General features: G+C 39.1%; 1 protein-coding gene across 2 annotated transcripts in view; it reads left to right on the top strand.

Annotated features, from left to right (window-relative positions):
* The window catches only part of IARS2 (isoleucyl-tRNA synthetase 2, mitochondrial), a 38693-nt gene that overhangs the window by 17983 nt on the left and 4061 nt on the right, over positions 1 to 16649 (top strand). For both annotated transcript variants that reach the window (XM_056357215.1, XM_056357214.1), the window contains exons 12-17: positions 444 to 604; positions 8123 to 8225; positions 8856 to 8949; positions 14386 to 14494; positions 15293 to 15395; positions 16362 to 16487. In XM_056357215.1, the coding sequence (XP_056213190.1) occupies positions 444 to 604; positions 8123 to 8225; positions 8856 to 8949; positions 14386 to 14494; positions 15293 to 15395; positions 16362 to 16487 (696 nt within the window). The remainder of the gene's footprint in view (positions 1 to 443; positions 605 to 8122; positions 8226 to 8855; positions 8950 to 14385; positions 14495 to 15292; positions 15396 to 16361; positions 16488 to 16649) is intronic.

The raw sequence follows: 16649 nt of genomic DNA, 5'->3' as shown, positions 1-16649 counted from the left end.
CTAGAATGAAGGAAAATATGGTGTTACTCATCAGGGTTGGCAGTGAGTGGTACCCCAGACTCCGTAATACAGGCAGGATGTATCAAGGTGGGGTTTCAAAGCAGACAAGAGCACAAGGCACATTGAGCTATTAATCTTCAGCTAGAGACACTAGTGCCATTTCTAACTTGCCTCGGGGTGTGTCTGCTAGAGAATCGGAGCTGGCAAAAAGGTGTTGGTTGCTCTGTGGGGAAAGGTACAGTGTATACAGCGTTCAAAGTGTGTTATTGAAGAGCAAGATGCAGTGAAGTAAACAGAGTAAATGTGACAGTTGCCCAAGAACTGTACTGTAGATTCAGTACTGGGAGTGCAAGTGTAGACGCATACCTTTTTTTACTTGGTAGCACAGACAGTGTGTGTCTGAATGCTGAAGCATGTTCAACAATTCACTATCTACTTTACAGGAAGTGCTGAAAAAAGTGAAAGTTATTCCTACGTCTGCAGTGAACAGAATGCTCGAAATGCTGGACAGAAGGACATTTTGGTGTATATCACGGCAAAGATGTTGGGGTGTCCCGATTCCTGTTTTTTATCAGAAGAACACAGGAGAATGCTTGATAAACAGGTATTTGTCTAGCTTTTTTGTACTGAAAAACGAAAGAATGAGCACTGTTTGTTGTACCACAATATTATAAGACTTCTAACTCTTTAAGTACAAATAGGTACTTTTACTTGTAGCTGTTTATCCACAGAACTAATTCAGCTATAAATTAGAACAAGCGAAAACTCATTGCTGAAGGTGGCTTGTACATAAGCAATAGGAGTCAATTTACTTAGATATTTAAGTTACCTGAAAAGTCCCCTTGATAGTAATTGCTGCTTTCACCCCTCATCTTCAAGTTAAGTGAGCTGGCAGTTATCACTGGCCTTTCTATTTAAGCAAGAAGTAAGATGCAGGTTGTAGTTAGAATAGAATGCAACTGTAATTGTAGCACTGTCAATTGAACAATACAGATATTTTGTTAAAATAGATTTTGGCAATTGAGTAGGGACAATGAGATATCTGAAGTGGAATAACCAAATCGGTTGCAGAATAAATAACTGCACCTCGTTTCAGAATAAAATTAGAGCCTCAATAAATGCGAGTGACTGGCCTTTAGCTATATGATTTGGTACGTCTAAAGCTTCAGATGCTGGCCTTATTCTGCCATCTTTTTGGTTAATAGTATCCAGATATTGCAAACAATGCATTTCAGGAATTCCAGACAATGCAATGCTGAGAAAATCCAAGCTATGCTTTAAAACAAGAAAACTCAACCAAATACGATGCTATTCTGTCATTTTAAGGAGTAATAGGGGAACAGATGTTTTGACTTGTGAATATCCTCTAAGGAATGATTTTATAGAAATAGTATTGTGCAGTTCCACATTAATTGTTTATTTCCATAATTGTTTTCTGTCTTGAGAGATGCTAGTGTAATTCCATTTTACACACCTTTAACCTTACAGTCGTTTGTGCAGATTCATTATGGATGATAAGATTGCATAGCTGGAGATGAACTGTAGTGTTGCAGAACTGTTTTTACTCTGGGGTTGAATAAACACACCTCAGAGAGTCCAGCACGTTTTCCAGCCGCTGGGCTGAGCGCAGAAGCATAGTAGGAGGTGAGGCTTAGGGTGTGGGGAGCAGGGAATGGACTTTAAGCAGTTAGCCCTTAGCTTCACCTAGTACGACTGGGTGTGTAGGTGCACAGATACGTACTTTGACTCTCTTGCAGCAGGCAATACCTGTGAGAAAAAAGCACAATAACTGTAGTCGTTTATAGTACCTGAATAATGCTGACACACATCAGGAAATAAATGGATGGAGGCTCTGTGGGGTGCAAATATCATTTTGCGGCAAAAATTGTTACTGTATTAAAAAGTAAGTGTGTGTTCACATAAAAAATAGACAGTTTCTGGGGAATACTTGTTCTAGGCTTATCTAAAGAGTAGGCTTGACTGTATTACTTGTGCTTGCTTAAGATTGGTAAATATGTGGTTTAGCAGCAAAATAAGAGTGTAGTGAAAAACAGTTCAGCAGTTGGTAGTTAAATGTGAAAGGCACCATGAAGCAATAGCTCCTTCAGAACATCGAGGAGCTGACCCAGTTGGTACAGAAAGCGTTGGAAAGGAGGGCTGCATGCAAATTCCTTTAGGTTGTAGTGAAATTACCTTGAAAGCCAGTGAGCTGTATTAAAAAGCATGTCTTTTGTAAGCGCTTGAGTTGTGTGAGATTATTGCTGGGGTTGTACCTTATGTGGCAATCAGGGCATTTTAGTGTGATAAACTGCAACAGTTTAACAACTCGAACTTTGTGTGTAGGTGTTGCCCTAGCAGTCACGGGGGCAGGTGAAGGAACAAAGAGGCAGTATGGCATGTCTGGTTAGGAATGATCTGGGGGGAAAAGAGAGACACTTGGCGTGGGTGAAAAAAGAGACCTGTCCAATATGCTTGAAAAGTAGATTTATTTCATTTGACTGACAGCTTTTGATGCTTATTTGTAGTCGGTGCTCTTTACTTCTAACATTGTACAGTAGAGGTGCAATTTTCAAAGAAAAATGTAAAACGCTCATTTATAAGTATTTAAAGTTAGCTTAGCAGGCTTCAGTAACCAGAGTAGGAAAAGTGCACAGAATATTGGCCTATAGAAATGACAGGCAAATTTAGAAAGCAGTCTGTCAATTCATAGGTCATTTTCCTGGACACCAGTTCTTACTGAAATAAACAGCTAAGCCGAAGTGTTTTGTTATTGTTTGCATTATCATTTTGTGATATCTGAAATTTGTGATAGCTGAAAATCATATCGCAGTGGGTTGCTGACTTACTTCTAATGCTGAAGAAGTTACATATTCAGATTGTGTGAATAATTAACAGCATTAAAACAACAGTAAAGAACTTACATTTCAAAACAAAAGCTGTTTTCTTATCTTGAATGCTGGATAAATGTGCTTCCCGTAGCAGCCGTCTGGAGTTTTTGAGTGGCTATCAAAAGTAACAGCATCTCCACTGGAAGTCAGTGTAGTCCACATGGAGTTGCTGTTACATATGAGAGCACCAATGGTTGGTCTTTAGTGATCCTGTTTGTCTCACCTGTAAACATATTTTTAAGAAGAAAAATAAATCCCTAAAATAAACTGCTGTGTTTCCCTCTGAGTTTCCCCTGAATTTGTCATGTGAAAGGTTGCAGAAGGCTTCTCTTTCAAGATGCAACTGCTCGTCTCTTAACGGAGTATTTTTCCCACACCATCAATCCTGTCTTTCTAACGTGAAAGCGAAGAGCTAGATTGTAATCTTGTGTGCAACAAGTTTGGTGCAAGATCTCCGTCAGTCTTCCTGTTCGCTGTTGTGGCCCCCATAGCCCTAAAAGACATTTGATTGTATGACACTGTTGGCCATAGTTATAAATGTAATATGCTACTGATGATTAAATTCTTTATGCAGAGTATATCACATTATATTGCAATCAGGAATTAAAAAAATATAAAATAAGAAAACCCTATATGAGAGAGAGAGGAGAGAATGTTTTTTCATTATTGCCATTTTCATTAAGAAAACAGAGGTAAGACTCTGTGCGATTTTTCTGCACAGCTGGAGAAAACCAGACTTTAAATAGAAAACATGCACAAATAAACACTGATACTGTTTGTCAGCTTTCAAAATTTAAGAGATTTAAAGAGAATATTTAAATTCCCTAAGTCATGGAAGAGAGAAAGAGCTCCAGAAGTAAAATGAGAGATTTGTATTTCCAGTAGTAGCTCAGACCAAGTAATAAATGTGAGATACATAGTTTAATTTGGCTTAAATAACTCATGCAATAACTTCTTTACAAATTCGCGGTTCAGATATTGGTGATAACGAGTACTTTTGCTAAGGTTATTGTAATGCCTGAGAACTTTTGTCCTCTTCTCTGTGACTTTGATTAACAAGTAACTTCAATTTCTGACAAAGAAAACCCCAAACTTTTTGAACTAAATCTACCCTGTGCTCTAATATGTTTTTTAAAATATTAAGACATTTCAGTGACTTACAAGCAATAGGAGCTTACCGTAACAGAAATACTTACTGCTGCACTATCGACAGTCACATAAAAAAAGAAGGTGACTTGCCCACTTCCCTGTTGTTCGAAAAGAGGTCGAGAGAACATCAGGCACTGTATTCTTCTCCTCCGGACTAGATCTTAGTGCTGCCTAATTTCTGTTAACACATTAAATAAGTGTTCAGCATAATCAATATCAGACTTCAGAGTGATTGGCTGGTGTCGTGGTAGCGTGAATTGCCGTAGGGGTGTCAGTGTTAAAACGTAACAAGTGACACGTAATGCAAGTTCTTCTAGATAGTGTATGAATACAGGGCAAAGTTTTACAATGGTGTTTATTGCTAAGTCGGTGAATTATCATGCTCACGTTGAAGCTTGCAGATTATAAAGTGATGAGTAGCTATTTGAGAAAGGTGGTTTTCACTTGGACCTTACATAAAGGTACTTGGCAAAAATCTTCCTCATTACAATACAGATGCAGGCTTTTCTCTCTCTTGTGGTAATAGTTAATCATAAGGATCCTAGGAAAAGGTCAGAGGAACGGGGCGAGGGGAAGTTTTGTTTGTTTGTCTTGGGGTTTTCAAACTACAGGACGAAAAAGTATTTGTTGAAATGGTATCCTGGAAATCTTTGGTCTTAACTGTCTCCTCTTATAAAACACTTGCCTGTTAATGTTAGTCTGTAGGGAAACTGAATAAAATAATAATAATAACCCCTTAGATGGCTAAAAATTTTTTCCCCACTTGATTTCAAACTGTGATAGAATTTTGAGTATATTGTTCGATACAATGTTGACTTCACAGTCACCGACTCCTTATTTCTTCTGAGTGATTGATAACACAAATCTGACCTTTTCAGCTGTCTGAAAACCTTTACCTGTAGCATAATCGTATCTATTAGTTCATGTGTCATGAAAATGTGTCTTCAAAATCATGTAAGCCTTTGCGTTGCATAACGCTGGCTAAAAGGTTAGTCCGTAGTAGGTTTTGTAGTAACGGTGTATCTGCAATGGTAGACAACTCTTGTGTGGCGTTGGCAATACTTACTGTAAATGAAGGCAGTCGTTTTCTGATGGTTTCCCAAGGGAGACTGATAGCAAGTTTTTATTTCCTCCTTCTCCCTCTCCCCATCTCCAGTGGAAAGGAGAACAGTTCATCTTCGCTGCAGGTAATACAGTTTGCACTAACAAGATGTTTCAGGTTCCATCCCCGTTGTTAATTTCTCCAAATATTTGTGTGATAGGTCTGGCCCTTCAGGCTGTATCTCGTTTACTTCAAGCATAGAGTATCTGACAAACTGAGATTTCTGCTGCAATCAAACTGAATCCAGACAGTTGCTGGAAAACGTTGTTAAGAGTATACTCCTACATGTGTCCAAGGTAGCTGTTAGTTCTGGTCTGTAGCTGGATTTGTCACCTCTTAAAAATCCCTACTGATGTTGATATCATCAAATACCTGTTGAATGCTTGAAAAATATATGGGTTGAAAATGAATTCATCACTAGAGTTTATGTCCCTCTACTGAAATGTATTTGCAATATGGAAAAGTTATGTGGATGACAACTTTAGTTCCCGTTTATGTTTTCTGCTTGCTTTGCAGGGCATGCTGGTAGCTTTTTCTCTACTAGTTACGGGTGTGATTCTTGATTAGAAAAATTTTCTGGCTCTAATTTGATGGCAGAGCCCCGAGCACTGAATAACTTCTTCCATGAATCACTCAACATGCAGTAACATCTGATGTAGTAATAAGCACATCTGAGGGTAAATACTCCTCTATTTAATTTAGCTACCCTGTCTTCTGCTGGTGACTTCCATGGGTAAGACTTGGCCAGTAACAGGAAGACATTGAACTGTGGAAAGAGCCCTTGAAATACGCACTTGAAGACAACTAGTTATCCATAATTGTCTTTAAAAATACACTGATAGTGTATTTGAGAAGAATCAAGGATGGAGCCTTCCGTTGGCAAGGAGTGAAAAATGATGTTTTGCATTGCTTTTTCTAAAATGTTCCCAGGTGCTACGGTCTGGGTCATCATTGAAGGTCTGGGTGTAAAGCCAGCCTCTTCAGTGGAAGGTCCTGAACATGCAAGAGAGACAAATTCCGTGGAATAGTTGAGTCTGACTGGCACAAACACACTTCTTCTTGGCCTGTTGGATTATTTTTTTTTTCCTGGCAGCTTTCTGAATTTGAAGGTTTAGCCTGAGGGAGGCAAGGCGTAAGGGTTATTCAGCAGTTATCTATCAGGACTGGAGTTGTTGTTTGCTTTTGTCTTGGAGAAGTAACATTTCACAGCTGGAAATACAGGCAAATAGGCCTCTGTACAAATATTTCTGAAAGGAAAAGATACCATTCAGAACCAGGGCTCCTAAATGTTGTTTTACCAAGATAAATGTTTGCAGATATATTAAAAAGCCATAAATTGTGTCCTATCATAATTAAACTAGAAGGTGAACGATACCCGTTCTCATCTGAAAGGGTCAGAATGGCGGGGGTATGCTGGCTGGCTGTCGCTTTGTGAGTGTTATTGGTTAGTGGGTTTTCTCTCCAGAAAACATTCTGGCGTGTTCTACAGGAATTTACTTTGAAAAGTAAATTGATTAATTTGTGATTGATTGAGTAATCCAAAACTGTTGGTCTATCATTGCAATGTTATTCCTACAATTACAAGCAAAACTGCATGTATTTTTGCTGTTGCACCTCATGTCATGCAATTAAATAATAATTTGTTCTTCATCTTCTTGGAGTACGTGGAGTTTTATGCTTCAACTCTGTGTGTAAGAGTCCGCTAAATGTTGTAGTGATGTAGCTCAACTTACTAGCAGCGCAGAAAAAATACTGTGCTGAAGTCCAGATGCAAAACTCAGTGATGATACTAAAGAAGTTAGATCATCTGCCTTTTGTGGTTTCAAGAAAAATATGTTAGATCGCTGGTTTACTTTTTCCCCTTTTGCAATACCGTATCAAGAAGTTAGTTAATTAGTTAAGTCTTCATTTCTCAAGTTAAAAACAAATCTCTGGTGGCTTGGGTAACGTAGTGGTTTTAGTTTGAAGTTGGCAGTTCACGATGATCTGCTGTACTCCCTGAATACAGCAGATGCCTTAAAAATCACCTCTTTAGTCAGTGCTCTGTGAGTCAGACTTGTGGGGTTTGTTTCGGTTTTTAAGCTATCTTAATTTATGTCTAGGCTTGGCATTAAATGAGAGAAAAAAATCAATTCCCCATAGCCTTACCTACTGGGGACCATGATTGAATTTGTCACAAATAGTGCACAGAACTGCATGCCTTGTGCTTGCATTATCTCTTCACATCAGAAAAAGCGCTTAGTTTTTGGGGGGTTTATTTTTCTTATTTCTGTAGTATCTGTTTATTTCAGTACCTTTGTCCTGGCTGGCACTATACCATATGAACTCGTATATTGCCTTCAGACTGCATGTGGAATGATCATTCCTCTACTGGGCACATAAGTTTCAGTTTCCCACATTATTGGAATTAATATATTTATATATGTGTTTCTTGCCATTTAAAAAATAAATTGCTAAAAAGGGGAATCCAGGCAACCAGAAGTCTAATGTATATGCCTGTTACTCAAAATTCTGCAGTTTACTAACTGCATTTCCACGTGAGTTCTCAAAGTCTCTACCCAGTGGAGAAAAGAAGCCTGTTGTCAAAGAGAGCAAATATTTAGGGAGGGCAATAGTTGTTTAGTTTCTTTAAATTCAAGGTCAAGAAATAGCAAGTGCAGTAGATTTTAGGTTTTAAGCTGCGGGCATCTTTTCTGAGTGCCCAGTTCCTGAGTTTTTGCAGAAAAAAGCTGCGTTGGATACATGCGGGTTTCTATATGTCCAGTTTTTGCACAACCTTACCCATCTTGGAAGACCAAAGTAGGAAGTCTTAATACAGGCAGAAAGCTCTGTGGAGTCATGTCTGGATTAGAAGCTGGAAAATCACAGGTTTAAATAGCTTTATCTCTTTATCAGTATATCTCACCGCTTTGGATCAGGGATACTTGTAGAAAGGTATGATTAACTCATCAATTCATAAATGTCTTTTTTCCTTCTAACCCAGTGACACTATCACAGATGTCATCAAAATAGTGGAGCAGCAAGGAACAGATGCATGGTGGACCCTCCCTATCGAACAACTACTATCAAAAGAAGCTGTAGCAAAGGTAATTTTGTGACGCTAATTGAATTGAAGGTAATTTCAAATACAGAAGGCGCTCAAGACAGTTCAGCCATGGGGAATAATATAAAACTTTCATCTGCTCCCATGATCCTTCTGAATCTTGTACCTTCGTGAGAAGGTGTCCTGTGAAAAGACTATTCAGCAAGTGAAATCTGAGCGTGGCAGAATACACACAATCAGATTTTCTCACAGGCAGAGAACTCCATCCTCCTCCTTTTAGTTCAGGAGGAAAGTGGCATCCTAATAAACCAAATTATGAGGCCAAATATATATCAACTGTTTAAATATCATTAAAATAGATTAGAAATTTTATTTAGTTTTTCCTAACTTTTTATTGTTCCTTTAACAATTGTGTTCTTAAGCTAGCACACAAACTGTAGTGTTACTCTGCCATCTCCATTTTTTTGGTAATTTTTCCTTGTTCTGTTTTGGGTTTTCATCAGTAATTATCTGAAAACTGTTGTGAAAAATTGATACAAAATAATCTGGATCACTCACAAAATTGGTAGCAGAGCCCGTACAAAACTGGTCCAAAAACCAAATCTTCATTTCTAGTTTTGACAAGCATTACAGAGTATTCTGTTTGCGTTATTTAATAATTGTTCTCCTGTAGGCTGGTGGTCATGATGTTTTGGATTACGTCAAGGGACAGGATGTCCTAGACATCTGGTTTGACAGTGGAACTTCCTGGGCTCATGTTTTGGAAGGTACAGAATTAATATGTTGATCTTTCTTTTAAAATACTTGGAAAACAAAATATAATTGTTTTGCACGATGGTGTTAGTATCAGCAAAACTGAACTAGGTTATGCCAACAGCAAACCTGTTACGGCTTCTGGTGTAGCTGCTCTTGCTTGTAAAGATAAGGACTAAATGTTGGCAAATGCATTTTCAGCATAGTTGAGGTTGAGATTTTTCTAATATTCCGTTCTGACTGATTCGGCCATGTGGTATACCATATATCTTCTAATCAGAGCATGTTTGTTTTAAGTTTCGCGACACAAATGGCCAAGGTACTTTGCTGCTAGCTAGTAACTCTTAAATTATTTTCAGTTAACAAATTTCACTTTTTGCTTGTGCGTGCTATTTGAAGCAGAACAAAACTGAGATCATTTGTTGAATCTAAGTGAGTTTTATAATTATAACAGCATAGGTGTACTTTTTTCACTTCTCATTACTTTCAGTAACTAAAGCAGTATATTGTGGCTTAAAATATTTATGCTTGCTATATGCTATATAAAGATCCTACTGCCAGTAGTTTCTAGTCAGCAGATCTATAAAAATATGTGAAATATACACTGTTTGCCTGGAGGGTAGTCTGAAGTTGGGAGTCCTTTCTAAAGGAGGAGTCTGGTCCTTTACATCAAGTCTGTTGGACTTTAATCCCTCAGTACACAATTGCATGATAACAATCTTGTTGAATTATAAAACACGTTACTACCAGAGGTTTTATTTCTTAGCAACGTGTTCAGGCAACAGTACCATCAGCAAACATGTATTTTTAAATATATTTTACATATATTAAGGTTCAAACTTTTCAAAATGTTCCTGGTTTGGTTTTGAAAGGTAAAACAAAGTAGTGGTATTTTATGCACAGTTACATATTTGCGTGCTTTAAGGGCTTAACACTTCAGTATGCGAAAACTACCTCTAATCCTGTGTAGAGAAAGGCATCCTGTTTTATAAGGAACAGCAGAATCTATACTCTTGATTCACTGTTCATTTATGTAAGGCTCCCGTATGGATTCTGTAATGTCTAATAAACGTTGGGTCTTTCACAGTACAGACTTCTTCTTTCATGGAACCATTAAAAGTTCCTCTTTACCTAGTCAGCTATTTTCATGAAACTTGCTGGAACTTGGTGTGTGTAAGGCGCCTGCTTTTGCTGTCTGACGTGACTGGAGTGGCCTCACAGGTTCAAAAGCCGGGGGAAGGACTAACAGTGTGACCTCGCAAGCCCCTTTATCTTCAGAAGTGGCACGGAAGTCGCATTACCTTTTTTCCTATGTAATTGAGGCTCCCAGCCACTGCCAGAAGTGGAAGTACAGTCTCAGTGATTCATATGAAATTACTTTTTTAATTTATCTTTTATTGAAAAAATGCACTTTGCAAGAGAAGCTGTTGAATTAGTAGGTTTATATTTCCCAATATGCTCCAGCTTTTCAAACTTTTTGCAGAACTTCTTCCTGCTTCTTTAAAAATAATTGGCAAGGCTTACAAACAAACTGATGGGATTCTTTTCCCAAGTACTTTTGGGGGGAAAACGGATGAAATACACAAATCCAAAATTGCTTAAAGGATGTCATACCAGGAAGAACTTCCCATGGCTCAAACTCATGAAAGCACAGAGGCATATGGAAGCTGGCATGCTCCTGTAAACTGCTGCCTGGTGGGTTTGTGGCAGGAGATCAGCGATAACAGCAGCGGTTCTTGCTTGCCTTCTGATGACAGTGTCGTGCACGGCGGTGGCTATTTCACAGCGTGTGAGTTAAGTCCAGGGCAACTGGAGAGTAGAATAGATGGCTAAAACTGAGAATAATGGTCAATTGTTTCTCTCTACCGTGAACTCGAGCTATGGAAAATTATAAATTAATGATCTGTCTGTTAGTAACCAGCAGGAATAAAAGGTGTTGCAGATTTCCCTGCCAGTTCCACTCTCGCAAAAATAAGTTGTTCTCTCCAGTGTCTCTGCACCTTGGGGAGCTTAGGCCTGAGCTCTCACTGGACTTTAGCGAGCTGTGCCCAAGCTTGCTAAATAAGATGCAGCAGCTACAAAATTCACCCCTTTAGCTGATGGCTGCACAGATTGCTTCCAAAAAATATGGCAGGTTGGGAAGGACACAAGGAGGAGGAAGGAGAGAGGGAAATTCTGCCATATGAGTGTTTCGAACAGGTTAAAGGAATTGCCCAGTGACAGCAAGCTCAGTGACCTAAACCCTAGATTGTGTGGATACAGTTGTATTTGTAACGCTTTCCCTGGTGCATTTCCTACCAGAGGCGGGGGATAGTTCTAATGGAAATTACTTAAAAGTTGTTCTTTTTCCATTAAGTTATGGTTGGCTTCCTTTTTCCAGCCTAGGTCTGTCCAAGGTACCACTTCTAGCTAAATGGCAAATTAACCAAACCGTTCTGCATCATCAGGGTGGCAGGTAGGAGAGTGCAACTTACACACTAAGATCTAAAATTTAGCAACCGCAGTCACAAACCCAAAAGTGTACAGTTATAACTAGATTACGTGTAAAATAAAATAAATACCTACCCCACTCGCACCATTGAGAGCAGATCCGCAAGTGCAACGTGCTCTGAAAAACTCACTGTTACTGAAGTTTTCTGGGAATTCTGTTTGCTTGTTTAGTGCTCTGTTTGCCTAACGCTGTTTTCACTGAACAGTTTATTGTTGTGCTCTCTAATCCTGTTTCTTGCTACACGTCTCGGATATTTTTGGAAAGAAGGGTTTCCATATTCTTTTGTGCAATGTTAAAATTTAAGTCTGAATGCTTCATGCATGAATAACGTATGATAATAATACACAGTATTGCTGTGAGGTAGAAGAGTGTTAATACGCTGCCTCCAAAAAGAGGCTGTGGCAATAGCAAAACCTGGTTCAAAAGCACTTGCTAATTTTGAATACACCACGCTGTGGTGCCTCGGACTTTTCTTTCTTGCTTGCTTTGAAGTGCAGTTTGTGTTCAGCCTTTTGAATTTCAGTAGCTGTCTTTGGAGTATCCACTTTAGAGAATTCTGTCTTAAAATTCTCCTACAGGTCTTGATGCTTTCCTTATGGGCAGAGTGCCAGCTGCACTACCACCTTGAGATTATTAGTTTTCAAAATATTTCGTGTAAAAATGCACACGGGACTCTACTGTGGCGTGTTAAGCCATTGGGAAAAGTCACACAGCTTTTTTTACCCATGGTTTTGTATCACAATGATGGTAGTTCTCAACATCATAACATTTTTCCCTATCTTATTGAGTAATATTTAACTGAATGAATGTGATTATTTTACAACTTACCTATCTTTAAGTAGTTAAAATTTTTGTGCTGACTGAGTGACTTGAATTTATCTTAGCTGATTCGTTCCTGGCATTAAAATACAATACGTTTAATCTAAAAGGCAAAGTCTGTGAGATCAAAGATATGGAATCTTGAAATCTAAACCAGAAGGATCATAAATTGTAATTCTCTTTAATGACCTATGTACTGTACCTCGGTGTAAAATAAACAACTGGAAAGTCTCTTCTGGGTTGTCGGACATACTCTTCCAGTTACAAAGAAACTTGCATACTGTTCTAATTAATTTATATATAACCATTGCAACTTTCATGAAACTGTGGTAGGGGAGCTACTTCAAAGGCAGGCTTTGTGTAGGCAAAACCCATGTTTGTATTTTGCAGAGATAAAATGTTCATCAGGCCTCCATTAAGTTTGTAAGCTACATTAGCCAGCCTGCCAGATGTAGTTCCCGTCAGAAAAGACCAATACAGTTTGCTGTTTGTCATCAGTTGTTTGTTTAAATTCTTCTCTCCTGTAAGTTGTAATTACTGCCATTTCCATGAAAAGTTCACTTCTCTAAAAACCAGTGGCTAGTAAACTAGTTGTAAATAACAAATGTGTTGTTACAGATTTTCCACTATTATTTTATTCCTCACCACAAATACTCCTTTTTTTTTTTTGTAATCTTGTTCTTATAAATATTTTTGCAGTCTGTCAACGCAAAGGCTGATCCCTACTTACTCTATTCTTAACCCCCAAACTCTTTGTAGATTTTCTTGAAGAAATAAAGAAATGTGTTTAAAAACCATAACACCCACCCACACGTTTTTCCCGAGCTAGCTGGCACCGTATGGCCTTGACCTTTGTAATGTTGAACTTCCTTTTATTGCAGGATGGATCTAAATATCGAAACTTCCATGAAGTTAAACAAATAAATCCAGTGTGTCAGCAGTAGAAAGAAGCATTGTCTCAGGGGTCCTAGGAAGAGGATAAAAGGAGCTAGTAGATAAGAACTGAGTAGAGAAACTACTTTTGTCTGAATATCTGGAAAATTACGCCACCAGCTCCAAGTCAAAACTGCATTCCTGCCAAAGATGTGTGTAACGTGGCACATGTGTAGACTTTGACTTGCGTGTTCTGCTGTGCTCCATGTTACTCTCTTCCGACTCTGATGGCAACCTGTCGGGGTGTTTTAGGATGAGGAAGGACTTCCTGAGTCAACAAGTCTTGTACCTTTTTTGTACAGTGGCTGAATGCCACCAGCAAAGGGATTAAAACTTTGCTGCCCTCTTTCAATCCTGTGGGAAAGCTGGGTTTGCTCTTCTGTTTGCAATATGCAATCAGTTAATACCCAGACTATGTGCCTTGTAGCCCACTATCTTTTTTTCTGATGCCAGCAGTACTGATTAGCTCCAGTTGTTCTTCTCTAGCATTCCTCTTTTTTGTGTAGTTATAGGGAGTAATATTTCCACTCAGGCTTCGCCTGGATAAGCTAAACAAGCCAGGCTTTTCCACACCCCTGTCTCCCACAACAGGCTTTCTGATTCCCGTGTTGTCCTAACCCTTATTTTCTGAAATTTTTAATTTTCCTGGAACACCAGTGATCAGAAATACAAGTTCTGTTGCAGGTGAGCTGCGGTCACTGCCAAAGCTTCCTGGTCTCCTCTGAAAATACCTGATGCCTTACACGGGCTAGTCAGGCACGTTACATCTGTGACTTGGATCCTGAGTAATTCCCAACTGGTGAAGTTTCAGGTTGCAGCATAGATTTTTATTAATTCCAAATCATGTGATCTTTTCTTGGGTCCTTCGGTTTCTTTAGGAGTACTTGGGAAGTATTTTGATAACTTCTTATGAAGTGCTCTGAGCATGTTAGCTTCTATTTTCATAATTTATTATTTTGTTTGGGTGAAAGCAAGCGTATACATTTTGGGGTTCAGTGAGTCTTGGATTTAAAAAAAAAATCTGATACTAATGAATCGCTTGTGTCATTTCCGAGTAACTCTACACAATTTCTAAAAGCAACTTACCTACTGGGTTTAGAAAGAGCAGAGTAAGTTTCACTAATCGCTTTCAAAGATTTTCTGTTAAGTGTATTAATTGTTTGAAGATATAGGTTGATACTTAAAACAAAATCTTCTGGTTTTAAAGGTGCAGAGCAAAGAGCAGATACATACCTTGAAGGAAAAGACCAGCTGGGAGGTTGGTTTCAATCCTCTCTATTAACTAGCGTGGCAGCAAGGAAAAAAGCACCATATAAGTAAGTGTGTGAATTGCAAACACATTGCCAGTTTATTTATTAAGTATCAGGCTTTTGATAGTGTGGGCAGCAGTGTGTAAATAAGAGAAATCAAGCAGTTACTAAGTATCTGATTTCAGTATAAAGTTTTTCTCGGATTAGATGGTAATGGATTTATTGCTTCATTTTTTTCCATCATCATTTTAATAGATGTTTTCTTTCTCAGTCACTGAGGTATATCCTATTGTATTATCAGATACAGCTCTGTTCTGTTGCCATCCCTCCCACTCCCGTGATCAAAGGGATTATTATGGGAGGTGCGGTATGAAAATCTCTTAAGATCGTTGACTTGTGAATTGAACGTGAGGTTGTAAGGAATTCAGAATCACTGGGTGCACATCTTGTACCGGAGCTGGGGACGTACCGTGTGTCCCCTGGAAGATGGAAGGGAAGGGAAGGGTAACGTGGCCTGGTTGCAAGGAGGCTGCGTAATCTGGGCAATGTATTGGCTTAAAGAGCAAACGCTACTTCGGTCTTCAATTCATTTGAAATACGTGTGCCCTGGATATCTGCAAACAATCTGTTGCTCGCATAGCAAAATTAAATAAGGAAAATGAAGTTGTATGTACTACTTGGGGCAGTAGTACAGCATACTCATGGTTGGTTCAACTCAACGGATGAAGTCTTAGGCTTATCAAGATAGAGGATTTGTGTATGTTTTGACTTAGGAATACCCTCATTAGAAACCTATTCTTAACATAGATTTTTATTTATTTTTTTTCACTGGGATTTTGTTTTACACTGAAATTTGTTCTTCAGGACTCTGGTAGTTCATGGATTTACTCTTGGTGAGAAAGGGGAGAAGATGTCTAAATCTATTGGCAACGTGGTTGACCCTGATGTAGTTATCAATGGAGGCGAAGTAAGTTGAACTCATGAGATTCTTATAAATCCTAGTTACAGTTTTTCACTGCCAGATTCTGCAGCTGTCTTGTGCCTTGTTTTTCACTAAACATCTATCCTGTTTACAGCAGAACTCTGTAAGGCTTTTGTAAAGACCTCAGCTACACCGCGATTCCATTTGGCTGGAGTGCCAAACACACCCCACGCCTTTGTTCTGTGCTAAGAGAAAAGAAAACACATTATATAGAGGATGTAGAATGGTTCATTTTTGCTTGGGAACACTGCTGAGGGAGCGATGGGGGGGATTTAAAAAAAATTAACCTTTGCTTTCAAACTGACTGAAACCCACAAGCTGGGCCTAGCAGCAGAGCAGTCAGAGTAGTGGCTGCACCCCAGCAGTCTGTCTGCTCTCAGCCTAAGCTGTTTATTGACTCTGGAAATGTCCTTCATTCCCTGGTCATGGAGGTTGCACTGCAGGTGATGCTCTGAATTTTTTTCCCTCCCCAGTCCTGCTGTCACTCTTTCTGAGGCTGTTAAGCAGATATTGCAACTCTCTAGACGAAAGAATCCATCCTTACAAAGACTCGCTTATCTGATTCAATAAACTCACAATAGTTACTATTCTTCCAAAATGGAGAGAAGCCGTTTTCAGGGTTGAAAACAGGGTGGAAAACAGTCTGAAGGGGGTGAAAAAAATGTATGTAGTCTTAGATGTTAACACTGCTATTTTTATGTTAAGCGTTCGAAGGATTTTATCTCAGTTTACCTGGGTTCTAGCACTGCCTGTACACAGGCTGCTGTGAGTGTATATTGTGGCCCTGGCTTAACAGTAAATCTTGCTAAAATAGGGTGAAGGCCTCCAAATACAGGGGCCTTCTGGGCACACGTAGGGATACGTTTGCAGCACTGACGACACGGAATTGCGCTGCTCGCCATGCTGCAGGACCCCCTGCAGCCCTGCTCATGTGACTTTGTCTCTGCTTAGGATCACACCAAGGATCCCCCATACGGTGCCGATGTTCTTCGCTGGTGGGTGGCAGAATCCAATGTTTTTACGGAGGTTCTGATTGGGCCCGTTGTACTTAATGCTGCAAGAGATGATATCAACAAGGTGAGAGCCCAATATGCTAACACTTGTCATTCTAACGACGGGTCCTCTTTGTGTTTGGTTTTGTGTTGCCTGAGCAGGATTCATTGCAAAGCTCTTCAATCTTTAGACTAAGGAAGGTTTTTCCAAACTCATTTAGGCAGATACTACAGCTTTTTGCATCTG

This window comes from Falco biarmicus, chromosome 12 (genome assembly GCF_023638135.1).
Source record: "Falco biarmicus isolate bFalBia1 chromosome 12, bFalBia1.pri, whole genome shotgun sequence".
In the NCBI taxonomy this organism is placed as follows: Eukaryota; Metazoa; Chordata; class Aves; order Falconiformes; family Falconidae; genus Falco; species Falco biarmicus.
Note: the sequence above shows the minus strand (reverse complement) of the source record. Positions and strands in the feature narration are given on the sequence as shown.